At 50.3% G+C, this 25,453-nt stretch overlaps 1 protein-coding gene and 1 long non-coding RNA gene across 2 annotated transcripts in view; one reads left to right on the top strand and one right to left on the bottom strand.

Moving 5' to 3' along the window:
• The window catches only part of RET (ret proto-oncogene), a 52,945-nt gene extending 36,424 nt beyond the window's left edge, over positions 1-16,521 (top strand). The window contains exons 12-20 of the mRNA XM_086680308.1: positions 2,676-2,823; positions 4,265-4,372; positions 5,365-5,579; positions 5,663-5,785; positions 7,992-8,062; positions 9,366-9,503; positions 10,620-10,719; positions 12,900-13,047; positions 14,394-16,521. Of these exons, the coding sequence (XP_086536434.1) occupies positions 2,676-2,823; positions 4,265-4,372; positions 5,365-5,579; positions 5,663-5,785; positions 7,992-8,062; positions 9,366-9,503; positions 10,620-10,719; positions 12,900-13,047; positions 14,394-14,551 (1,209 nt within the window). The 3' untranslated portion in view covers positions 14,552-16,521. The remainder of the gene's footprint in view (positions 1-2,675; positions 2,824-4,264; positions 4,373-5,364; positions 5,580-5,662; positions 5,786-7,991; positions 8,063-9,365; positions 9,504-10,619; positions 10,720-12,899; positions 13,048-14,393) is intronic.
• A 2,725-nt stretch (positions 16,522-19,246) lies between these two features.
• LOC147576058 (uncharacterized) lies at positions 19,247-25,379 on the bottom strand. Its single transcript, XR_015241717.1, has 2 exons — positions 25,329-25,379; positions 19,247-19,895 (listed from the first exon to the last, which is right to left on the bottom strand). It is a non-coding gene; the product is annotated as an uncharacterized LOC147576058 (long non-coding RNA).
• Positions 25,380-25,453: the final 74 nt, after the last annotated feature.

Here is a 25,453-nt window from a genome sequence, read left to right as displayed (position 1 = left end):
GCAGTTTAGCAGAGTGGAGAGTGATGGGTGCTCATTTAGGTGGACTGAGATTTGGGAGGGTGGGCCATGCCATACCTGATAGGCAACTGTCCTCCAGATGCCCCGAGGGCTGCGGGCTCCTCCCTGAGGAGGAATGTGGATTTTATTCCCAGAGGGTGGGGCCCTGGGGGTTCAGCAGAGGAGGCCCATATTCTGCCTTCATTTCTGCAGGCTCCTCTGTTGGGGAGTCGCCGGGGTGGGTGCAGAAGTAGGAGCCCTGTGGGGCACCTGGATGGCTCAGTGGGTTGAGCATCTGACCGACTCAGGTCATGATCTCACAGATGGTGTGTTCAAGCCCCGCTTTGGGCTCTGTGCTGACAGCTCAGAGCCTGGAGCCTGCTTCAGATTCTGTGCCTCCCTCTCTCTCTGCAGCTCCCTGGCTTGTGCTCTTTCTCTCTCAAAAGTAAATAAACGCTAAAAAAAAAAAAAGAAGAAGAAGTAGGAGCCCTGTGATGAGGCACTGTCCTCAGCTAGGCGAGTGATGGCAGCAGGCAGGGGCTGGGCCAGGGTGGCAGCAGTAGGGAGGGGAGTTCATCTGTGGAGTGGAAGAGGGGGTGCCATGGGCCTCTGGGCCAGCTGTGGAGGAGGCAGGCCCGCGAGGACCCTAACTGGCTGGCTGATGGAGAGTGCTACCCAGAGCCGGCAGCCTCCTGATCCCCTTTCTCCATGGGAGGTCCTGGGCCTGCAGTCACTATGTGCTCCTGAGAGCCCCCGTCCTGGCCAGGACTCCCCTCAACCTGCCACGCTTCTTCTGTATGCCTGCTGGCAGGTGCCACGGAGCTGGAAGCCAGGTTCTAAGAGGACCTGAGAAGAACACTCAGCGCCGAGGGTGCATGTGAACAGAGGCTCCCCACCCACGGCCTGGCAGCAAGCATCACAAGAGTGTGCACCTTGACAGGGGTCACCGAGTAGGGAGCTCAGGAGTCACGGGGCCTTTGGCAGTGCCCAAGCAGGGCTGGGAGGTGGCTGGGGTTTGCAGTGAGGGTCTGGGCCACGGACGCCATCCCCAGCTGTGGCAAACACTGTGGCCTCCGTTCTGGCTTTCCTAGTTCTAGTCGCTCAGCAGACAGGGGGTCTGTGACCTCTGTCCCAGGAAGCTTCTCAGCCTCGACAGCAGGCCTGTGGGATGAGCCACTTGAATCCTTTGTAAACCCAGGCAGTTTACGGTGAGGTGCACAGGAAGGGCAGTGCCTGTGGGCGCTTGTGCAAGTGGACACACACCAATCTCAACCCACGTCCACTTGGGCCCACGGCACAGAGAAGCCAGAGCCCAGCCTGAGGACCCTGACCAGCTCTACGGACATATTATGCAACTGCTGGACCTTACTTGTCTCTTGTATAAAGTGGGAAGAAATGTCAATGTCTTTTAAGAGGATCAAGTCAGTGCTGTCTACGCATGCTTAGTGCAGTTTCCGTGTGCAGTGAAAACTCCAGTGCAGTGTGGGTTGAGGACACCAGGGTAACAGTGATGACATTGTCAACCCTGACCCTGACTGTGGGTTCCTGGGGAACTTGAGGCAACACCAGCACGCCCGGCAGCTGGCCAGCAGGGACCCTGTATGTGGTGCCGAGGGGAGGCTGCCTCTGCCCATGAAGAGCACGCACACCTGTATATGGGTGTTGGAAACCATGGTCCTGCTCAGCAGGACATTGGGGCCCAGTGGTGTCATCTGTGTGGGTCAGATGAGTCTGGCAGGTCACATCATAGCAGCGCCCCCAGGCCACACCCATACCCAGCTGCAGGGAGAGCTGGGGCAACAGACACCCATAGTGGCCCAGGAGGGAAGGTTCCTGATAGGCTTTGGCATCCCCAGTCAGAGTTCAAGGATGCAGAGCCAGGCTAGGGTCTGGGAAGGTGTCCCAGAGTAATCTGAGTTGGGTTTCAGTGGGAAGGCAGGGTGGGTAGAGGGGAGCGTGGGAAGCATGGGGAACAGGTAGAGGCAGGTCCAGGGAAATGGCCAGTCCCATGGGAGGAGCAGCATCTTCCACAGAGGAGGACGGAGGTTCCCAAGTAGCACGGTGGTAACTTTTCTGGAGCACCACACAGGGAAGTTGCCCTGGACGCTTCCATCCATAGCTGGGGGTCCTTGGCCAGGAGGCAGCTTGGGCCACTGGTGCCAATTCAGTCCTCTTGGGGGTCCAGGGGTTCTCTAGAGAGGACAGATTGGGACCTGGTCTGTGGGATGTCAGTGGCTTATGGGCCTGGTGTCCAAAGCAGAGGCAGCACTGGGAGGCTTGGGCTTAACTCCCAGGGAAGAGGCCACACTCCCATGTGAGTACACCCTGGGTGCTAGGCTAGCCCTGAACCCCTTGTTTGAGAGACAATGACATGGGCCTGGGAGGGCCCAAGGCATGTTCAGTAGACCAGGGATAAGCAAGGGTCCAGGCATCCAGAGTCCAGGCCATTCTGTGTCAGCACCTATCTTCCCATAAGGTGTGGGATCCTGCCCAGCTGGGGTCCTGCCCTCAGTGCAGGTGGGTGCCCATTGTCTGTAGGTTCAGGTGACCGTTGTTTACACACTGGTGCTTGCCCACGGTTGGGGGGGGGGACCTCACTTATGGGCCTTGCCGTCCTCTTTTCCTCCTACCCTCACCAGCTTTCTCCCTTCTCTTCTTCTTCCTTCAACCCTACATAGGAGGATCCAAAGTGGGAATTCCCTCGAAAGAACTTGGTTCTTGGGAAAACCCTGGGAGAAGGCGAATTTGGAAAAGTGGTTAAGGCGACAGCCTTCCGGCTGAAAGGCAAAGCAGGGTACACAACCGTGGCCGTGAAGATGCTGAAAGGTACCTGTCAATGCACTGTGCACAGGTGGCTCTGCAGGAACCCCGAGGGCTGGACGAAGCCCCCCTGACAACCAGGGTGCTGGCAGCCAGCCGGGAGCCTTCTCCAGAGCCCCCCATTGCTATTCTTGAGGGGCTGCATTCTGGAGACCCCCGTCACGGATGAAATGGGCCAGGGTGGGCCCTGGAGAAACAGGGCAAGAGGACTTTCCTCGCTTGGAAGGCTCTAGAGTGGTATTGCTTTTGCATCAATATTGGGTAAAGATCTGAGTTTTTAAAAAATTAAAAGCCCTTTTTGTCTTGATCTGACAGCTCTCCCTCCCCAGTCTGCCCCATTCATTCCTCTCACCCCCTGGGGTCCTGGTGAAGAAGCCACCTGTAGGGACTGGCCCCTGCCCCCTGGGGCCCTACCTGGCCTGTCCCTGTGGCCCTCAGCGAGGGCCCTGTGACCAGTCATGCCACAAGTTTGCCTCTAAGTGGGTATATGCTCACCTACCCATACGCAAACACTGGTGTCCACCCAGAGACTGGGTGGCCAGTCCAGTGGCCCAAGGGCCCAGTGGCCATGCAGTGGGTGCAAACTGGCAGATGTACATGAGAATTCTAGTGCCGCAGGTGGGGCTACACCGTGACAACCATTACCTGAACCAGTGGGTGCTTCTGAATGCTTACCTAGACCCTCAGACTGGGGTCTCCCCATGCCCCCCTGAGGCTCCAGGAACTAAGGGGCCACACTGAGACCAGCCCAGGCCACCACATGTGGGTCCTGACACCCTATCTCCCAGCCGCCCTCTCACTTCCAGTGTTCAGCCAGAGGACGCAATGTGGCACAGCTGCCCCAGGAGGCCTGTTGAGCCCCAGCTTCTGACTCCACATCCCTCCCCTCGAGATTAGCCTCCTGCGGGGAGCCCAAGCACAGCTCTGCCCACCCTCAGGACGCACGTGCTCAGCATGGTGAGAGGCCACCTCTGTGAAGCCTCATCGTCTTCAGCTTTCTCCAGGGCCTCACCCTCCTATTGCGTGCTTGGTCGGCAGGTGTTTTAGGACACGGGACACGCGTCTTACCTTCCCGGGATTTATGAGGACGGTCTCTGTGCACCACTGTCCTTGAAAGATGACAACTTCAGGGAAATGCAGCCACTTCCACACACAGCCTGGTCCCAGGAGGGTTTCCATGGAAAGAGCCTGCCGATAAGGAAGTTTGCTCCTCAGGGTTGTTATTCCCCAGAAGCAGATGAGGCAGCTGTTGACCCTCTTACAGGCTGAGAGAAGCCCTGAATAGCAGGGTCTTTGGGGGCCTTGTCTAAACCTAGGTAGGCTGTCTGGGAAGGAGATAACCAGGGTCTGTGCAGACCCGTAATGTGGGTCAGTGACCCAGGGTGGTCACAGAGGGGGCTTCCAGAAGGGATTGGTTTGCAGCCTGCTCTGTTTACGTGCATTTCAGAGAATGCTTCCCCAAGTGAGCTGCGGGACCTGCTGTCAGAGTTCAACCTCCTGAAGCAGGTCAACCACCCACATGTCATCAAGCTGTATGGGGCCTGCAGCCAGGACGGTAAGGCCGGCCAAGGGACAGGCAGCTGCCCAGTGCAGGCTGGGGGCTCTGGGCTGCTTCGTTCTTCCTCCTTCCCCTTCCTTGTCCTCTCTGGCTCTGGCCCCACCCGAAGCCTGCATCCTCCCGCGTCAGTGAGAGGATCAGGAAGGGCTGCTGCAGCGGTGTTTGCATGAGGCTCCTGCCCCCGGGCCAGCTGCAGCTGCACAGAGGTCTGTGGTGACATCCTGGTCTGTCAGCACCCTGCTCCAGGCAGAGCTCCAGGGCAGGGAGCCCTAGAAACAGATGGTATGTCCTGGGCACCTACTGGGGACTAGGAGTGCCGTGACCTCCAGGTGACCCCAAGCCCAGCCCTGCATGGTGAAGGCATCGTCACCATCTCTCACATAAGGACACAGGAGATTGGCCTGGTCTGTGCTGCTCGAGGGCCTCTCACTGTGTGTGCTCGTACACGCAGATGTGTGTGTGCTGGGGGAACGAGAGGGCAGGGTGCCCCAGAGAGAGGGCAGCAAGGACACTGGTGGACACCAGCAGGACTCGAGGCTGGGCTTGGGACAAGACTGCAGCCTACGAGCTGCTGAGAACAGGGAGCAGGTGCCACACGAGGCTCCAGATCTTCTGCGTCCGTCAGCCATCCCCAGCCTGTGCTGCAGCAGGGCCGAGGATGTAGAAAGACGTGACGTCCTGGCAGCAGGGGGCTGGCTCCCGGGGCAGCACTAGTAAGGCAGCCACCTGCCTTGGGCACCCCAGGAGAAGGCTGCGCTCGGCCACCCAGGGAGCCTCTTTGGCATGGCCGGCACAAAGAGGAGAGCAAGCCGTGCGAGAGTGAGCCAGGACTGAAATACGCGCTGCATGGCGCCCAGGCCACTGGCCAGAGAGGGCTGTGTCCTTGTGCCCACTTACTGGTGGGGGCAGAGCCTGCCTAGGGGCCCTGCAGCCTCCTCCCGGCCCAGGCTCTGCAGGTAGTCAGCTCACAGCCCCCTCTCTGCCCCCAGGCCCGCTCTTCCTCATTGTGGAGTATGCCAAGTACGGTTCCCTGCGGGGCTTCCTCCGAGAGAGCCGCAAGGCGGGGCCCGGCTACGTGGGCAGCGGAGGCAGCCGCAGCTCCAGCTACCTGGACAACCCCGAGGAGCGGGCCCTGACCATGGGCGACCTCATCTCCTTCGCCTGGCAGATCTCTCGGGGGATGCGGTACCTGGCTGAGATGAAGGTGTGTGCCTTGCCAGCCCGGGCCCCCACCGATTGCGCCGGGGCCCGGGCTTCAGGTGTCCCTGCTGCTGTCCTTCCTCGCAGCTTGTCCATCGGGACTTGGCAGCCAGAAATGTCCTGGTAGCTGAGGGGCGGAAGATGAAGATTTCAGATTTTGGCCTGTCCCGAGACGTTTATGAAGAGGATTCCTATGTGAAGAGGAGCAAGGTACCGGGTCCCCAGGGGTGTGGCCCAGGGCTCCCAGAGGGGTTGGGGGGGGGGGGCAGGGTTCCCGCAGTGGGCCTGGGCAGAGCCCTTAGAGCACCTGGGGAGGAGAGAGCAGATCGTTTTAGAGTATAAACTTCTAGCTGTCATCTTCAAATCCCTCCCTAATCGTGGGACACAGGACTCGTCCCTGTGTCTGTTCCTTCTCTTCCTGAGGGCCATACGCGCCCTTTCAGAGCACCCCTGGGAAGCTGGGCCTGCAGCTTCTTTTGCTTTTTGTCACCTTTGAAGGTCAGCTAGCGCTGCAGAAATGATAGTTCTCTTCTCCGCAGTTGTTCCCCTCCCTTCTACAGGATGAAAGGTCCCTTGTTTCCTCTGTGTAACTTAGCTCTTCGCTCAAAGGAGACTGAAGTCAATAAGCCTCACTGTGGCAGTCATTCTGGGCAGAAAGGAATGAACTGCGTTACAGGTGGGGGTTCCCCTGGAACAGGGACCTGGGAACCCCTGGCTGGGTGACTTGGGAAGGCTCACAGGGAGGCCCTGGAGAGGGAGTCCAGAGACGCAACGTAGGATTCTTAGACGCTTTCTCCAAACCACTGGGATAGGTGGTTGGGGGCCCTTCTGGGGAAATTTGTGTCCCTGTATTGTGCAGTGCCCTGTGGCAGTTCCAAGTGATGTGTAAGTGTGGGTGTTACCTTCCTGGGGTCAAGGTTACATGCACGGGGCACCACGATGCCCATCTGGGCAGCCTGGCAGGGGGACATAGTTCCACTGCCTTCTCAGCCCCTCTCCTGTTGCCTCCTGGTGACCAGACAGGATCACTCCTGGGGCCTACTGGCTTTCAGAACAGACACTTCTCAAAAAAGAAAAGCACAGAAAGTGACCACATACACTTCAGATTTGTTCTAAGGGATTAGGAGAAGCCCTGTGTCGCCACAGACTGTGAGGATGATGTTTCATTTTTTTCTGGGGTTTCTGTGGTTCTGTTCTGTTGTTTAAGCTTATTTATTTTGAGAGAGAGAGAGAGATCATGGGCTGGGGAGGGGCAGAAAGAGAGAGAGAATCCCAAACAGGTTCCGTGCTGTCAGCATAGAGCCCGACACGGGGCTTGAACTCACAAACTATGAGATCGTGACCCGAGCTGACATCGAGTTGGTCACTTAAGGGACTTAATGGCACCCCAGGTGCCTCTGGGGTTTCTGTTGTGACAGCATATCTCAGAACTGCTGAAGGGGAAGTGGAGAGGGGCCACTTCCCCTATGGAGGGGTGTGGACACAGCCTTTCTATAGATGCACTGATCCCCCCAAAATGGCCTGTGTCAGGGAGCAGAGAAGTACAGACATCCAAGCACAAGGCTTCCTAGAGAGCACAGGCAGCAGGCAGTGTTGTTACGAACACTCACACCTCAGAAAGTCACACTTCATGAAGGTTGGAAATCGTGAAGAATGCTTTCAAGAAAAAGAAACCGCAGTAAATTTTGCATTAAAATCGATCAACCACATTTTTGGTTGATTCTTGTCCTAAGACTTACCTACTAACTTGTTTCTCAAGTTGCGCTGGAAAGCATTTGTTAGGTCTGACCCCAACAACTCTGCAGTGGGCGCAGTTTCTCAGAGGCGCAGTTTCTCAGCCTTGTTAGCACAGGGCTGTGGGATAAAATGATAGGGAAAAAAGAAGCCCCAAGACATGGAAACAGATTTCTTCTCTCAGGGCTTCTCAGAAAAGCCTTTAGTGTGTTGGTTTGCCTCAGAAGTCCCCAAGATGGAAACGCTGGAAGTTGGTTTCCTGAACTCATTCACCCTCAGAAATCAGGAGGTCTTGCTGGATGGTGTTGTTGGCCCACACATTGGGCATCACCACCCAGGGCACCCCAGAGCCCTCCGGACCTGGCCCTAGGGAAACCTGGCTTGGGTGTGGTCTTGATTCCTTGGGTTTCTTCTCAGCAGGGATGTGATGCATGACGAGCACCCCCTGTGTAGCTGTGGGCAGGCCAGCTGACTCCCTCCAGCATCTCAACTGTTCCTGGGAGACCAGAGTTCCAGCCCCTCTGAGGCTCTGCCGCCAGTTCTGTGCCTGGGAGCACTCTGGACATTGCCCCTCAGCATCCTTCCAGAGCTGGAAATGCACGGGACATGGCCCCACACTCCCCACCCCCAGTTCCCAGGGTGTCAGAGCCATGTTAATGTCTTCCCGTCATTCCCTTTTTAGGGTCGGATTCCAGTCAAATGGATGGCAATTGAGTCTCTTTTCGATCATATCTACACCACCCAAAGTGATGTGTAAGTATGGGTGTTGCCTTCCTGGGGTCAAGGTTATAATTCATAGGGTGCCACGATGCCCATCTGGGCAGCTTGGCTGGGGGATCAACACCGGCCCCAACACTGGCTCATACCAACCATCTGCAAGGACCACCCCCCTGCCAGGTTGAGGAGCCTTCATGTATTCATTCAGCAAACAGCAGGGGCCCACGCAGTGGTTCTGAGAGTCACAGTGGAATGCGTGAGAACAGTGAATGGGTAACTGGAAATTTCCCTCACCATCCTCCTTGCCAGCCCCTCCCTCTCCTCCCTGGGCATCTTAGTGCCACGCAGGCCCAGCTGAACCGTTCCCCTCTGTGGGCCTGAGCATGGGCTGGGCTCAGACAAGTCCTACCATAGGTAGGGTGGCCTTGGGTGAGTTGCTGGGTTGGCATGTCCCAATCTGCTTGAAGAAAGGAACCAACACTCGGCCTTACAGGTCAAATCATAAGACCTGATAGTTTTCAAAAACACAGCAGACTTGTTTCTGAGTGTTCTTCCATCAACGCACATGCATTTCTTGAATCATGTGGGCTGAGAAAAGGCAGTTCCTAAACAGTTTTAAGCAGCTGTGTTCGGATTATGTGAAGCTGACTGTAGACAGTTGGAAAAGGCAAAGGCAAAGGGTAATGAAGACACTGCAAGTCAGTTGGGTCGCACGGCCCCTGAGTAGCTCCTGAAGGTCCTGGCCTACAAGACCGTCTAGTGTTTTCCATGGTGTGCAGGCATATGCTTCTTATCTCTGTAAGTGGGCTCATGTGATGATGCTATTTTACAATGTGATTTTGGTCCCACTTCACGGTAAGTTCTCCCTCACAGTTAAATAATTTTCTGTGGCAGTGCTGTTTTTCTTTGAAGATTTTACGTTTCCAAGCCCACAGAAGAGGTGAAGGAATTGTACAGGCAGCCCCGTGGCCTCAGTCCCTGCCTCACATGTTGGTGTACCTCCCCGGCTGCTCCGTGCTGTCTCTGGTGCTTTGGCGCATCTCCACAGGGCCAGCCAAGTACCCCTTGTGGGTGTGGGGGCCGAGTTCTGGCGGCGGCCTGGTGGGCCTTGTGCACGGCAGGCGTGAGAGCAGGGCAGGCAGCCGGCTCATCCCTACCTCCATTCCACATCCATCCACGCAGTCAGGCCCAGGCTGAAATCCGTGAGCACTTGGCTGGCTCTTTGCACTGGGGGCGCTGATGAGGTCAGCAACAGCTGGGGGGATGGACGTCTGGTCTGCTGAGAAGGGGACGCCGCTGGCCCAGTGCAGCCACCCACTGGTTGTCTCACTCCCCTTAGGTGGTCCTTTGGTGTCCTGCTGTGGGAGATTGTGACTCTGGGGGGCAACCCCTACCCTGGGATCCCTCCGGAGCGGCTTTTCAACCTCCTGAAGACAGGCTACCGGATGGAGAGGCCTGACAACTGCAGTGAGGAGATGTGAGCAGGCTTTGCTTTGGCCCAGCCTCCCTCAGACACAGACAATGCACTCATTCCCTCGCTGTTCCTGAGCAGCCCTTGGCACGAGCCCACGGTGAACCAGGGAGTAGGTAGTAAGAGGGCAGGGCACACCAAGGCAGAAGGCTGAGAACCAGCACTGCGCACGATGGCAGGTGCTGGGGACCCTGACTCTGCTGGGAGCTGAGTGGGTTTCCTGTGGGTGGAGGCTTACATGGATGAGGGGGAGTAAGGCCAAGGAGAGGTGGTGGAAAGGATAAAAGGTCTTCAGACCCAGAGAGCAGCTTGAGCCCAAGGTCTGTCCCTTTCGGACACCTGGGGAGGGGCAGATAATTCAGAATGACCCTAGGAGTGCACACTGGGGAGGGCCCACATGGAGCCCTCCGGGGGCTCCGGAGGCCGGCAGGGGGCAGGCAGGAAGAGCCTGCCCCACAGCCCAAGAGTGCTGGAGTCTCCACATGGTAGTTCCAGCAGATGATTCTTAGAGGCCAGGCTGAGAACACATGGGAAAGGCACCACCATGGGCAGAAACAGGCCGGTCCATTCATTCAACAAAACCTGTTGTGTGCCTGCCACGGGCCTGGCTCAGGGCTAGATGAGGGAGTGCAGGGGTGAGTAGGTACCACGTCCCTGGGCGGCTCAGGGCACACCCACGTGGCAGCCCTGGAGGCCCTGCAACCAAGCCCGGGCCCCAGGGAAATGAGGAAGTGAGGACGGCCCAAGGCAGAGGTGTGGTTGGCAGAAGCTTTTGTTTGTTTCCATAACCAGTTCATACTTGATAAGAGTTTAAGGACTAGCCCCCCGTAGTGAGCATGGCATCCTGTCAGCTGTTTACCAACATCTTTGAAAAGGAAGGGAAAACAAATCTCTTTCAAGGGCAAGGAGACCCACAGGATGCTGGACCACAGCACCAGGCACCCTGACCCCCTAACGACCCTCGGATCTTGGCTCAGCTCAGCGAAGGATGTCCAGTGATGCAGAAACAGCTTTGGGGTTTGAGAACAGAGCCCTGTGGGCCCAGGGCACCGTGCTGGGTATGGTGGCTGTGATTGGGCAGTCCATGCTGGGTCATAACTGCTCATCTGTGCTTCCCGCCAGGTACGGTCTCATGCTGCAGTGTTGGAAGCAGGAACCAGACAAGAGGCCAGTGTTTGCTGACATCAGCAAAGACCTGGAAAAGATGATGGTTAAGAACAGAGTGAGTACCTGGAGCTAGTTCCTGGCGTTGCCCACCTGCAGGTGGAACATGGCAGTGGGGGGACTCCAGCCTCACCCCTGTTCTGTGGAGTTCCCAGTGCAGGGTCAGAGCAAGGCCGTACAAAGGGAGATGGTCGTGCCGTCCCCTGAAGGCAGCCAGCACCTGAACCCTTCTCCTTGAGCCAGGCCCCTTCTCAAGTCATAAAGAAACCAAGATTCTTCCCTTTATGCTTAGAGCTGTCCACAGACAGGTGTGGGAAGCAAATATTCCAAAGTCAAACAACATCATTTTCAGTAAAGAAACAAGTCATCAGGGGCGCCTGGGTGGCGCAGTCGGTTAAGCGTCCAACTTCAGCCAGGTCACGATCTCGCGGTCCGGGAGTTCGAGCCCCGCGTCAGGCTCTGGGCTGATGGCTCAGAGCCTGGAGCCTGTTTCCGATTCTGTGTCTCCCTCTCTCTGCCCCTCCCCCGTTCATGCTCTGTCTCTCTCTGTCCCAAAAATAAATAAACGTTGAAAAAAAAAATTTAAAAAAAAAAAGAAACAAGTCATCAGAGTAGAGCTGCGAGGGGCCCGGCGGGGGGTTGGAAGCGGCTAGAGAGTGGTGGGGACTGCAGCCAACAGGAGCACGCCAGCCCCTCTAAAGGATCTCTCGTTGTAGCCACACATAATCTATAGGAATATGAGTACCAGAGTGCCTAGTCTTCTCAATTTTAAAGAATATTTATGTAAAGCTTTCCAGTTTTTTTTAATGCTTATTTATTTTTGAGAGAGAGAGACAGAGCTTGAGCAGGGGAGGGCCCAGAGAGAGGGGGAAACACAGAATCTGAAGCAGGCTCCAGGCAAGCTGTCAGCACACAGCCCGACGCAGGGTCTGAACTCACAAACCATGAGATCACGACCTGAGCCAAAGTTGGGACACTTAACCCACCCAGCCACCAGGCACCCCTGAAGCTTTCCAGTTTTTAATGTTACTAACTCATTTAAATTTCCAACAGCTGGGGTGCCTGGGTGGCTCACTTGATTAAGCTTGAAACTCTTGATTGCGACTCAGGCCATGATCTCACAATCAGAATCAAGCCCCAGGTCAGACACTCTGCCCCTCCCCCGCTTGTGCTCTTTGCATTCTCCCTCTCTCTCTCTTTCAAAATAAATAAATAAATAAATAAATACTTCCAAAAGCTCAGTCTGGTCCAAATAAGTCATATCTGGGAGACTAAGTTCAGCCCATATGCCTCTGGGTTACAACTCTGTAGGTAAACGAGACAGCCGACAAGTTTCAATTAATATTTATTGAGCAACTGCTATGTACCATTTTCTGTCTCAGATGCTGGGGATACAAGTAAACGATACAGACACAGATCTTACCTTCAGGGTTTCAGGGTTTCATCTTTACCTTGGCACATTTACTAAAAGTTGGCATTTCTTCAAACACAAAAACAAATGTGCCAGGTGTAGGCCGCTTGTAATAAAACCTAACACCAGGGTACCATTTGGGCCAAGCCTCCAAATCCTGTGAACGCAGGATTACCTTAAATAAAAATAACAGGTGATGCCAAGAGAGCCAACCTTCCTAGAGAAGCATCCAGGAAAATGCTACAACTGTTCTTTACACATTTAACCAGGGCAGTGGAAGTGGCAGGCACTGAGAAATCATCATGCTTGGGAGCTAAAGCCCAGAACATCCTCCTATGCAAAACCCACGTCAATGACTTCAGATTTCTGAGTCCTGATGCTCTGTTCTAGGTGGGAGTCCTCAGAGGAAAGCTGAAAAATGTTAGCAGGTCAGAGATGCTTCTTGGCACTCACACATGAGTAATGGGGCTGCAGTGAGCTCTCCCAGATCCTTGGGTTTGGTAAAATGGGCCGGTTCCCCAGTGCTGGATGTAGTAACCCACCCCCTTCCCACATGTTGCAGAGGTAAGACTAGGCAATGAAGGAGCACATTTCTGTCCCAGGCAGGTGACTTTCTGGAGGGAGCAATGAGGGCTGTGGAGCAAGGCCAGCCAAGGAGAGGCTGGGAGGGCTCAGTGCTGGCTGTCTGGCAAGGGGCTCAGGTCGTGAGGAGAGGCTAGTAGGCCAGCATGAGGTGGGACTCAGCCAGTGAGTCTGCCTTTGGGAGGAGAGGAGCAGGGGCCATGTGGTGACCCATGCTGGGATGACCAACTATCTCTGTCTTCCAGGACTACTTGGACCTGGCTGCCTCCACCCCATCCGACTCCCTGCTTTATGACGACGGCCTCTCGGAGGAGGAGACGCCCCTGGTGGACTGTAATAATGCTCCCCTCCCTCGAGCCCTCCCCTCCACGTGGATTGAAAACAAACTCTATGGTAGAATTTCACATGCATTTACTAGATTCTAGCAACATCGTTCCTCTCTGCACTATCCTTACTCTCTGTAATGCTTTTTAAGAGTGTTTCTGGTCTGAATGAAACCAAAGTTCTCTCTGAACCTTTTTATTTGTAAATGTCTGACTTTGCATCCGTTTACATTCAGGCATTTTTGAAACTGTGTGTGTGTGTGTTTTTTTTTTAAAGGATGTGAAAATAAGTATACTTACCACACTGCCTAGCAACTTATGATAATAGAAAAGAAAGAGCTGGGCAGAATTCTCAGGGGATATTGAGAAAACGATAAACAAGTCATTTCTGGGTGGGTATGCATCAAGTCATAGTACTTCTAATTTAACTACTGGGATAAATTTACCCAATCTGGGGAGGCATTTCATTCAGACAGGAGGAGCCGGCACCACCCCGCCTGCACTGAGGGCACAGCCTGTGGTCACTCCCAGAACCCATCTGGGTGGGCAGGTGGCTCTTGGGAGGCCACTCCGTACTAGGGAGCTCAGCCCAGCCCACATGCCCACCATCAGGGAGGACACATGAAGACTGCTGTTTTCACATCCTTTGCGTTACACACCGTCATGACAGTTGTCACTTACGAAGTCAGTGCTACAAGCTGGAGCAAATGCTTTTGAAAGAACATAGTCTGTGGTGCTGTGGTCTTGCAATGGACAGTAAATATGGTTCTTGCCAAAACTCCTTCTTTTGTCTTTGATTAAATACTTGAAAATTTTTTCTGTTTCCTAACTTGATCATTGATTGCTTTTAAATCTTGGAGTGTCAAGCAGTTTTCAGCCGAGATTGTTCCTTTTGCATGCCTCCTGAGTCACTGATTCCTTGCTGGCTTTGGGTCTGGTGCCACACACCATTGTCTTGTCGACGCTGTGGGGCTCGCCCGTGCGCACCCTTGATTTGGAAGATTCTCTCCTCCGTGGTGGGTTTGGATGGAAGACGAGTAGGCTTCTTTACATTAGAAAACTTTTTATAGAAGCTTCCCACTGCAGTGAGCCCTTTAATTCAGCAATGCTTTATGCTGGCTTAGAAAAAGACTTAAACAGGTCAACAAATATTTATATCAGATTTGGGAGTTCGAAGCTTATAAAAGTCAAAATTGGGAGTTTCTGTTAAGTTACAGTTACCAAGAGAGCACGTGATATTTCCCCCCAAATATGACAGTGTTTTGGAAACCCGGAGCACGAAACCATTCATGTAATTGGCACAGAAAACCAGAAAGTTTGGTTTGAACCTCAAAGGGAGTTTTGCCAAGGCCTTACTGTCTGCACATGAAGTTTTGGTTCTTCAGTGCAGAGCAAATGATCTGTTTTCATTTTTAGGCATGTCAGACCCGAACTGGCCTGAAGAGAGTCCTGTACCACTCACGAGAGCTGATGGCACTAACACTGTGTGTCCAAGATATGCAAATGATAGTGTATATGCTAACTGGATGGTTTCACCCTCAGCGGCACAATTAATGGACGCATTTGATAGTTAACATTTCTTTGTGAAAGGTAATGGACTCACAAGGGGAAGAAACATGCCGAGAACAGAAAGTCTGCCAGCCCCTCCTTTGTGCACTTCACACTGGCTGGTGATTTTCCCTCCTGGCAGACGTAGCGTACTGGACCAGAGTTCTGAGTCCAGCCTTTAGGTATTCCTTCCTCTCCAGCCCTTGGCAGTGCTCTGTGTTGGTCTGTGTTCATCAGTGACCACCACACCCTGTGCTCAGATGTGTGGGTCCCTCACTCACTACCTGAGCGGTTTGATTTTTCTTGTTGCCAGCAAACAAGGCAACACGATTTAAACATGAAGCACACACACCAAAAAAGGCAGCAGGAAAAAAAAAAAAAAAAAAAACTGGCCCAAATAACACATCCTTGTTCAGAACAAGAAGCCCAGCAAGGCCCTATCGTGGTATCGAACCCTTGGCCAGGGCTGGAGGGGACAAGGGGACCTTGGGACAGGCCTCAGCTCAGCATTTGAGATCCTGGGAGCGGTTTGTTTTTTGGTTTTTGTTTTTAATCGTGTAACCTTTTCTTAGGAAGACATTTGATTTTTATCATGAGTTAAATGGATTCTTCAATTTAGCACAATAGATTTGATGCCATATTTGCTATGTAGATAGGTGGTGTGAGAGGACAGGGCTCGCTGGACACTTCACTGTTGTTCCCATCACTGAGTGATCACTACCTTCTGGCGAGAACAGAATGAAGAAGAGGGCGTCTGAGTGGAGTGGCCTCCCGTCCCGGGATTGCTAACAGCCGAGACTCGGCTGCCATGAATCCCACCCCTGCCAGCCCCCAGGGTGCCGCATCCGTCCAGTGCCAGAAAGCGGTGCCTCATCTCGCACATTAGGAGTGGGTGGGGTTAGTGCACAGTTTAAAAGGGACAGTTCTGCTAGTTCTGTTAGAAGTAACGTTGACAGTGACCGAGGATTGCTACCCTTCTGATCACAGTTCTGATGTGGAAAAGACAATGTTTTGGCTCTCATAGAGCTTGTGTGAAAAGGTACGTGTATCCATTCATTCTGTGTTTGTAACTCAATGCTGCTATATAGCAAGACGTTTTTGTTTATTAGATTCTGACCATGACTCATAAGCTTCTTGTCATTCTTCACTGCTTGTTTGTGGTCACAGACACTCAGTGCCCCTCCCATCTTGTGGAGGCGGCTTTCGGGAAGTCCCCGACAGCTCTTCTGTCTGTAACTTTGCAGGAGAGGGTCGGTTACCAACACACTGCCTGGTCTTCAGACTTAAAGCACTTTGAAAGATTGACAGTAGCCTCATCCAAATACTGTATCCTACAGGCATTTCACAAAAGCAATGAAATGGGGGCATTTTTGTGGCCAAGAAGGCTTGGATAAGTATGTATCAGAGCCTCATGATGTGTGTGTATGTGTATGTGTGTGTACACACACCCAGAGAGAGCGCTGGAAAAACACTTACTGGAGATGGAACATGGCTTTAGTTTAGGCCGTTTTTTAGATGCACTGTGATGAATTCTGTTACAAATATCTAGTTGTGGTAAACTTTCGGTTTTCAGATGTGCTTAATGATAGTCTTAGCAATGCAAAAATAAGGAGAAACTCTCTCACCTAATTAAAAATACCTTCCCAATAAGTGCGAGTTGCCACAGTAGGGTTGTTCTTGGCAGGGTGAGAACTCCAGGTCAAACTGGCTGACCCAGTGATAGGGAATTAACTCTTGACCAATAATCTAATTGTCTATTCCTGAGTTTTAACAGCATTCATATTTACTGGTCCTATCAGACAATTTTCATATACATATACACGGAAGTTACTAAGTATTAAATATTACTGGCTGTAAGTAGCAATCTGTCAGTTATTAAAGTTTGTAAAATCTATTTATGAAAGGTTATTAAACCATACCATGTTAATTTGCTTTTGTAATCAAGGTGACTAAGAACATAATTTCAGTTATGTAAATAAAATTGTGTGTCATAAAATGTGTAAACTTCTTTTCTCTTTTTAACTTCCCAGTTGGAAACCTCAGGTTTCTGATTTTGAAGTTTCAATATAAGGATTGAAGTATCACAGGGAAATCTGTTGTATTTATTGACTTGTCTCACCCATTATGTATGTGATGAGGCCCGTTTATGGCAACAGTTAAAACTCCTCTAACTCTGCCATTCAGGAAATTCCTTCCTTTATGTTTCCTTCCCTAAAATAGAGTAGCAGCCAGTCTAGTTCAGGTATTTGTGGCTTTCTGGCAGTTTTTCTATGGCTTATTTCTTGAAACTGCAGTTGGGCAGTTGTAGGAGAGAGGATGTAAAATGCATAGCCATAAGTGAAGGTCCATTAGTCAGAGGGAAAAATTTGTCCTGAACCACCATGAAGCTTTAAACACTAAGTGCTTCTGTTTATGTCTTCCTGTTGGGTCGTGGAGGCATGCTCTGAGCTCCTCCTCCAAGGCCTGGCAAGGAGCAGGCGGGTCAGTTGATAATCACATGTTGTTACCAACATAAATCTGATTTCTGGTTGTATCGTGTGCTAGATGGCGAGGGCCTGTGTCATTTCCCTCGTGTGTGTGCACATGTGCGCATACACAGGCTGTCCCTGGCCCTCGGAGCTGTAGCTCCTGGCCCTCAGCACCCATGTCTGCTCTTGGTGTCCTCCTTCAATCTGGCCACAGGGCTTGGAAATAAATATAATTTCTAGGGTCAGTTATTTGCTACAGCCTTTCTCTCTGAATGTTTAGAAACGTATGCCGAGAAAATCTCATACTAAAAATACTAAAAACCCCTTTTTCAAGAGCATTGAACTTCCATCAGGAGTGTTTGTGTGTGTGTGTTTGGTTTATTTGTCTTTAAAAGTCCCATTTCTCCACTGTCTTCCACAAAGGATGCTTTCCCACCACAAGGCCAGCTTATTTGGGTGGAAATTTAGCTGAATATAATGTCTGAGAATGGGGTCCGGACAAATACTTCACATATAAAAAAAAATTCTAAGGTAAAACATAATTTCCCCCAGTAGAAATAAAGCATTTTTTCTCCAGTGAATGGTTTCCTCTCCTCCTTTGAGCATATTGACTTGTAGGATACTTAGCAGGTGGTATTTAGGGTAGTTCTAGGAGGTGCCTGAGAAGCCCTTACCTCTGTGGCCCCGGAAAGACATAGTGTGGGTCTGAAGGGCATGTGCAGCGGTAGGGGGTGCTGGGAATGCCTCATATCTTCAGTGTGGAGATAGGCACAGAACTTATCCCCTGCTGTCGCCCTCATGTGTACAGAAAACACCCCTTTCTGCTGAGGCCACCTGCCGTGTCCTCATCTCTTCCCAGGCAGCAGCCTCAATGGCCTTGTTAGAACCGTGTTAGGGATTCACGTGAAGCATTCTTAGCAGACATTGTGAAAAAACCAGAACCTGTATGTAGAGAGTTTTTCAGTTTGGGGCAGGTCTGAAGCTGAGGCTGGATGGGTGGCAGTGTGACAGCAGGAAGAATAAGCATCACATCCAGAGTTAAAGAGGAACACACTATCGATGCCCAAAAGACATCATGGTTAATCTTTGCAACTCAGGTTTTGATTGCTGTGTCAAGCGAGGAGATATTTTTTGCAGAGGTTTCTGGGATGTGCTAAATCACAGGACCTGGCCAAGCAACATCTCTCAGCGGGAACCCGGGCCCAGAGTCGCGACAGGGAAGCCATCTGCAGGAACGTGTGGCTGCAGGAACATCAGTGTCACGGGGAACTGGGCCAGGCAGCGCCGAAGGAGTCACGACCCGAGACCACCACAGCCACTGTGACCCCAGGAGGTACCATAATCCTGCATCCTTTCAGAGGATACTGAGCAATTCAAGTTCAAAGTTAGCATGAGCAGGCAAGGTAAGGACAGTAAGTGCATTCTAAAACTAAAAAAATATTTTTTGAGAAAGAAATCATTTTGATATTTCATACACAGATAATACTTACCATGAAAACTGTCAATTGCTTGAATAAAAACGTGAGGCTTCATTTTAAGCATCCCTGTTTTTATTTATCTTGGTCAACTTTGTAAACAATACCAGAGTAAACCATATGCTTTTTGGCTTCTCTCGGGAGAAGGATGAATATGAGGCTGCCTCTTACTACCTGAGGCAAAGGACTTTGCCCGGAGGACACACAGTGCCTGTATCACAGCCCTGTCCTCAGAGGCTTCGCTCACCAAGAGCCTATGACTTGCTTCATAGTTTGTGCCTCTTGAGGGTTTTAAAGAGCTTGAGGGCACCTGGGTGGCTCCAATTGGTTAAGCATCTGACTCTTGGTTTTGGCTCAGGTTATGATCACAGATTCGTGAGTTCAAGCCCGTGTCGGGCTCTGCACTCTCAGCACAGAGCTAGCTTGGGATTCTCTCTCTCTCCTTGCTCTCTGCCCCGCCCCCCTCCACACTGTCACTATCTCTCTCAAAATAAATAAATAAACTTAAATATAAAAATAAGTAAATAAATAAATAGCTTCAAAATGTTCCTGGAGGCTCTGTGGCCACAGCGGGCCAGGAGCATGCCAAGGGTTTGAGGGGCTTTGTAAGCGTGTGGAAAGGAAAGATCATCAGATGTGATTTTTAGGAAAAGGAGTGACACACAGGTTGCCAGGATTCTGGTGTGTCATAAGATAGTGATTGAAAATTGTATTTTTTAAGAGAAGCCTAATTATCTATAATCTTTAGTTTCGTAGAAATAAGTAAAGACCATCCAAATGAGAACAAGCAGAGGTTATTTATTCTGAACTTGCTATATAGTAAGGGAGTCGACCACCAGCACTAGCTTTTGACAGAAACTCAAAGGCAGGCAGAGGAGGGAAAAGCTTTATAGTAGAAAAGGAGGTGATGGAGAGAGGCCTCAGGCGTGTCATGATTGGAGGTTGTTGGCATGGGAAAACGAGGTAGGCTATCTGGAAGCCAGGAATCTCATGCGGTTCGTTTTGGGAACATAACTGGCTTTCTCTGGTTGGTCCTGATTCAGAAATAGGAGTAAAAGATAGGGAAACGGGCAGTCATTGACCAAGCCCTGACCATTCCGGGCTGGTTGCTGCACAGGTGTGGGTCAGAGTTTCTCAGTTTATATGTGGTCTGATCATTGTCTGCATGTTCAGTCTCTCCGTCCGCCTCTCTGGTCATTTTCTTGCTTGTGAGAGATTGACCAATTTAGGGAAGCCTAGAAATCCAGATCTTCACCGCTTTGAGACTGATCATCCAGTCATCTCCATGGCCAACTGTATCATGAGGTCTTCTCGGCCTTTCTGTTGTACATGATGGGTTCCATCATGTTGTTCCATCTGACGAGGAAGTGTCTGTGCAGAAGCATTTCAGGCCCTGGATAGAATGCAGTGGACCAGTATCACGACCACTATGACAAAAACAAGAACAATCAATAACCCCTGTAAGATGCTTTGAATCCACAACCCTAGTCCAGGCCAAGAATAAATCCCACACAGGTCATGAGAGTCAACCTTACAGAGCAAGTAGCTTTTGCTCTTTAAGGCATTGTATAGCCTATCCCACCTTCCCTGTGTCACTGATCCAAGTACAGTACTAGGAATGGCACACACTATGACGAACCTACATGAAATTTAGAACAATGCCACTGTCTCTTTACAGTTTCTCCTCCAGTGTTGATGTAAGGTAGTAATCCATTTGTGCCCTATGAGTGGTTTCAGGGAGAAATGTAGCTGTTTGGTATCATGATCTGCTACAGCATTTTCTTTAGCTCAACATTCTCTTTTTTTGCCTCATTCTCAGACGTCATAATAGCCACCTCTGTGGTAAGTAGAGTGTATCTAAAAGTTGCTTAATTTGCTCTCCATTTTTGTGGAGGTTCTAGCAACCCAAAGTCATGTAGCACTCCAAAAGCATATTTCCTATCTGTATATATGTTCACTCCCTAGTCATTGGCTAGTTAACAAGCTCTAGTAAATGCAATAAGTTCTGCCATTTAGACTGATTTTACCTCAGGTAGAGGACTATATTCTAAAGGAGACCTTTGATTAATGATAGTATATGCTGCTTGATAACGCCTAGCGTTGAGCATGATCTATCAACAAACAGGATTAGCTCAGGGTTCTCCACATGAGACTGTAGTAAATCTGAGGGAGGTGCAGAGTGCTCCCAAATTATCTGAGGCAAAATCATCACAAGACTCCCCTTCTTCTGAGAAGAAGGAGAGTGCCAGGATTTGGGGGGTTGTAGTGGTGAGTAGTACCTGAGAGGGAGAGAGTAATAGAATTTCATAAGAGGTTAATCGGCTGCCTGAAAAGTGCTGTGTTCTCAGTCAATAGTAATGGCTTTACTTCAGGAAGAATCATGAGGTCAAGCGAAGAGCCTGGAACTAGCTCAGCAGAAGCATCAGCAAATTTTGCAGCAGAACACTTGTCCTAACACTAGGGAGAGACATCTTTACAGCGTGTCAAGGGAAGGCTATAGTAAGTGATGGCTTTTGGATAGTTCCCATGAAACTCCAAGGGCTTGTCCAAATTGCTCATGCACAAATAGACAAAAGGGCTTTCTGTTGTTTGGGATGTCTAGGAAAGGAGGCCATTGGGGAACTACCTTCAGGTTCCAGAAAGCCTGTCCATGTTTGGGCTCCCAGAAGAGAGACTCTCTTACTAAGAACATATAGTTCCTTAAAAAGTGTCAAAATTACAGAAAAAATCAGCACCAATAGTCTGCAAAATCTAGTTAAACCTTTAAATCCTCCCAAATGCCATTTTGTCAGGGATCTACCACTGATTTGAGTAGTTTTTAGTCTATCACAAGAGAATGGTTTCCCCCTTCTACATGGATCATGCCCTAAACAACAGACTGCATTCTGGAAAAATGGTCATTTATCTTTTGAAATGTTTTTTTTTTCTAAATATTATTTATTGTCAAGTTAGCTAACATACAGTGTACAGAGTGTGCTCTTGGTTTTGGGAGTAGATTCCCATGATTCATCACTTACATACAGCACCCAATGCTCCTCCCAACAAGTGCCCTCCTCAGTGCCCATCACCCATTTCCCCCTGCCCTTTCATCCTCCCTTCAACCCTCAGTTTGTTCTCTGTATTTAAGAGTCTCTCATGCCATCTGCCTGAGGGGCTAGTCAATGATTGGCACCCTTCCAGGAAGAGAGGAATTTGGACATAAGGAAGGCACACAAGGAAGAACATAAAGGTGGATGCTGGTCTGGTGAGAACCCCAACCTCAGGTCTGAGAAGCCAGCCAGAGAAACAGGATTCTAGAGCCTGTGTCAGTGTTCTACCCCACTACTCTCCATATGACAGACAACACTCTTAGGACACAAAATAGTAACACAAAAGACGGCAAAAAGGGATGAAAGGAACGGACTGATTCCATCAAAGATGCCAAACAAATGGAAATCAGTAACAAAAACTAGATTGCCACACTGAGAATAAATAGCCAAAGAACTCAGTGCAAAGCAAAGCAAAGCAAGCAGAGGTCAGACCCAATGCCAATTTACCATATCCTTGTAGACTTGATAAACCAAGAAACACAAGGCGCAAGGAGCTTCTGTGGATACCACACTTGATGGAAGGCAACAAGCAGTGAAGACCATACCTTGGTGGGGCCACTAGGAAAACTGGAAACAAAGATGGCCCAAATGAAAACAGGAAAAGGCTATCGAGAGTTTGCTACAGCAAAGGAGTCAGCCTCCATCACTCTCATTTGGCAGGAGCTCAAAAGCAGGCTTAGTGGAGTGGGAAAGCTTTATAGTTAAAAAAGAAGCCTCAGATCGGATATTTGGGGGAGGGACACTATATTCTTCTGATATAAATGTACCACAACTGTACTTTAGTATTTTTCTCAATGGAACTACTTATTTTATGCGGCTCAGTAGATCACCCATTATCTGCCAAAGAATTTGAATTATGCATTATTTTCTCTCCAAATTTAAATTAGACACATTTAATATCTGATGTAGCAATTTAAAAAATAATAAAACACTAACAATTTAAATCCATTGATGGCAGAATCTCAATTATTTTAAAAACAACTGTTCTAATGCAGGATTCAAATAACAGTTTACGAGAAGTGACAACTAGTTAACCCTAACCCCATTGCTTCCATTTCATGTCAGGTCCTGTGCTGGAAGAGCCTCTGCAGTTTCCTCTCGGAGTTTCTGTCTTCTGCATGGTAAACTGAGGACCATAACCTACTCCACAAGGATGTCAAGAGGATTTGAGGGATTAAAACGGAGGGAGCAGTGGGAAACCACCTGCTGCTGAGTGCACCCTCAGCCTGTGCCAGACGTGGCTACACAGCATGATCAGTAAGGAAAGTATAGGATAAAGGAAGAAAAACAAATGCTATAAAAAAGAAAGGCCAGCACTTATAAGGCTAGTGGAAGTAGACAAAGAATGGAAGGTTTAACATGGAGGGGAGTGGTTTTACTGTGCATTGCAGCACATTAGGAAATGAGCCTGTCTAGCATCTGGTGAGTGAAAGTATAGACTTCTCTTGCTGTTACTTTGACACCCAGTAGAGGAAAGTTAGAGCTGTAGATTTTACTATTATTCATTCATTCATTCATTCATTCATTCATTCACATATCCGTGGGTATGCAGTGAGCACCTATAATGGGGTCAGGCCCCTTGCCTGGCTTAGGGGTGCTGTCCCTGCCCTAGGAGACAGATAGTCTTGGCCAATTTAAAGTGTCTAGGGACAACATAAGGAACAGCCTAAGCGTTTGCCATTACTGGATATGAGGCTAGAGTACAAGGTCCAGATACTCCTTTTTCTGCGGAATGCCTAAGGGCCATCAGCAGGAATTTCAAGTACAGGCTGATTATAGCATCTTAACTAAGAACATGTAGTGAACTTGGATTGAGAACTTCAAAGCTGCCAGCCTGGGAACATAATCCCCTGACCATTCAGTGGCCTGACATTTATGTTTACTTGAAGTAACACCTTAAGCATTTAAAGAATTTCTGTCTTATCCTCTTAAATCCACCAATGCTGTGGATCCACTCTCTAATTCTCCCAAGACGGAATACTTTGCCTTTGCATTCACACTCCCAAGTTGGGTCCTCAGACTTACAGGACAAACGCTCATGGCAGGTTTAAACACTAGATAACTAATTTACACTAAGTAGACTCCCACAAGGCTGATTGCCATACTAGAGCATAACTAGGCATCCAGACAGAAATCTTAATTTCATGACAGCAAAGTTAATCATTCGTGCCACCTGCCGGAAGGGCTAGTCAAGTGGCAGAGATTCCGGATAAGGGAGAGATCCTTGTGTGTTCTTATTTTAATCAATTCAATTCACATTTATTGAACATTATTACCCTTACTATGCGTAAAGTACTCGTGGATGAAAAAGACATGGTCCTTATCTTCAGAAGGTCACAGACCCGTGGAATCTATGACTAGATGAATTATTTACTCTTGGACCAGGTTAGGAGGAAGGAATGTTAATGTTTATTTATTTTTGAGAGAGAGAGAGACAGAGCATGAGTTGGGGAGGAGCAGAGAGAGAGGGAGACACAGAATCCGAAGCAGGCTCCAGCTGCTTCTGAGCTGTCAGCACAGAGCCCAACACGGGGCTTGAACTAACGAACTGAGAGATCTTGACCTGAGCCGAAGTCGGACACTTAACCGACTGAGCCACCCAGGTGCCCTAGGAGGGTTAAAACTATAAATGTTTACAGTTGCTCACAAGTGATACAAGGAAAAAAAAATAACATGAGTAGTGACACCTTGAAATTAGGAAGAAGTTGCACATTCAGCAAGCCTGGCTTAGAAACGGGCTATTCAGACTCTCTTACTGGTGGAATTTCCCACAAGACATATCTGAGGAGAACATCTGTGGTAAAGACGTCCCAATAACCATCATCAAAGGAAGACAGCTGTGATTAGGAGCAGATCCTCCCAGCAGTGCCGCTTCTACAGGGTGCATCTCAGACTTCACCTCAGTCTTCTGCTCTAACTAATGTGCTTAATGGTGACAGTGAACTCCGACTGCCTGCCATCTGCCAGGCACGGTGCCAAACACTTCAAATACAAAACTGCATTTAACCCTCACAACAACCTTAGGAAGTATGTGCTGTTGTTACTATCCCTACAACACCGCTGAGGAAACAGGCTTAGAGAGGCTAAGTATGGTAACCTGCCAAGGTAGCCCTGTAAGGAAAGCAGAACCTGGTGAGAGGCAGCCCCCAGAGCTGCCTTTCCAGACACAGGCAGGTGCCGGTGCTCTCTGACATCCCCTCCCCTGCTCAGGCCACTGCTCTCCAGGGCAGGAGAAAGTGCCTTGAGGATGTCCCTAAAATAAGCAGTTGAGTGGAGGGGGTGTTAGGGAGGGCTTTCTTTTTTTCCACTCACTAAATCATACAATGTCAGATCTCAAGCCGTCTTCCAGAATGTCTACCTCAAACCCTTCGTTTCACATATAAGGAAACCCAGGTTCAAAGAAATGGAATGGCTAAAGGTCCAGCGGCAGCTCAGGACTTCCTCCCTGGGGCCTCACGCACAGCCCAGTACATGCTAGGATGCTCGGACACTTCTGGCGACCTGTCAGTCCTTAGCTCAGTGCCCACAAAGGCACTCATCGCCCCCTTTGGGCTCCCAGGACAGGGGTCCCCGACAGGACAGCGCTGCCATCCTCCGCTGAGTTCCTCCCTCTGGTGAAGTCAGCGGTCCGCCAGAGTTGGTACTCCTGTCCCTGCAGACGCTTGCTCCAGGAAGAACGGTTTTCTGCCTGAGGCACTCTCCTGGTCTCCACAAATCGTTTTTGGAGCTACACACACACATACTTGAAACAGATAATCGATTAATCAGTACCGTATGCCAGTTACTGAGCTTCCGGTGCCTGACACTGGGGGTGGGTGGGGGAGTGGGCGGGGCCAAGGCGGGGCTGTCGGTGTTGGGCGTGGTCGGTGTTGGGTGTGGGCGGGGCGGGGCTGGGC

This window comes from Puma concolor, chromosome D2 (assembly GCF_028749965.1).
Source record: "Puma concolor isolate L17-30 chromosome D2, mPumCon1.1.hap2, whole genome shotgun sequence".
NCBI lineage: Eukaryota > Metazoa > Chordata > Mammalia > Carnivora > Felidae > Puma > Puma concolor.
This window is presented reverse-complemented; position numbering and strand designations above follow the sequence as displayed.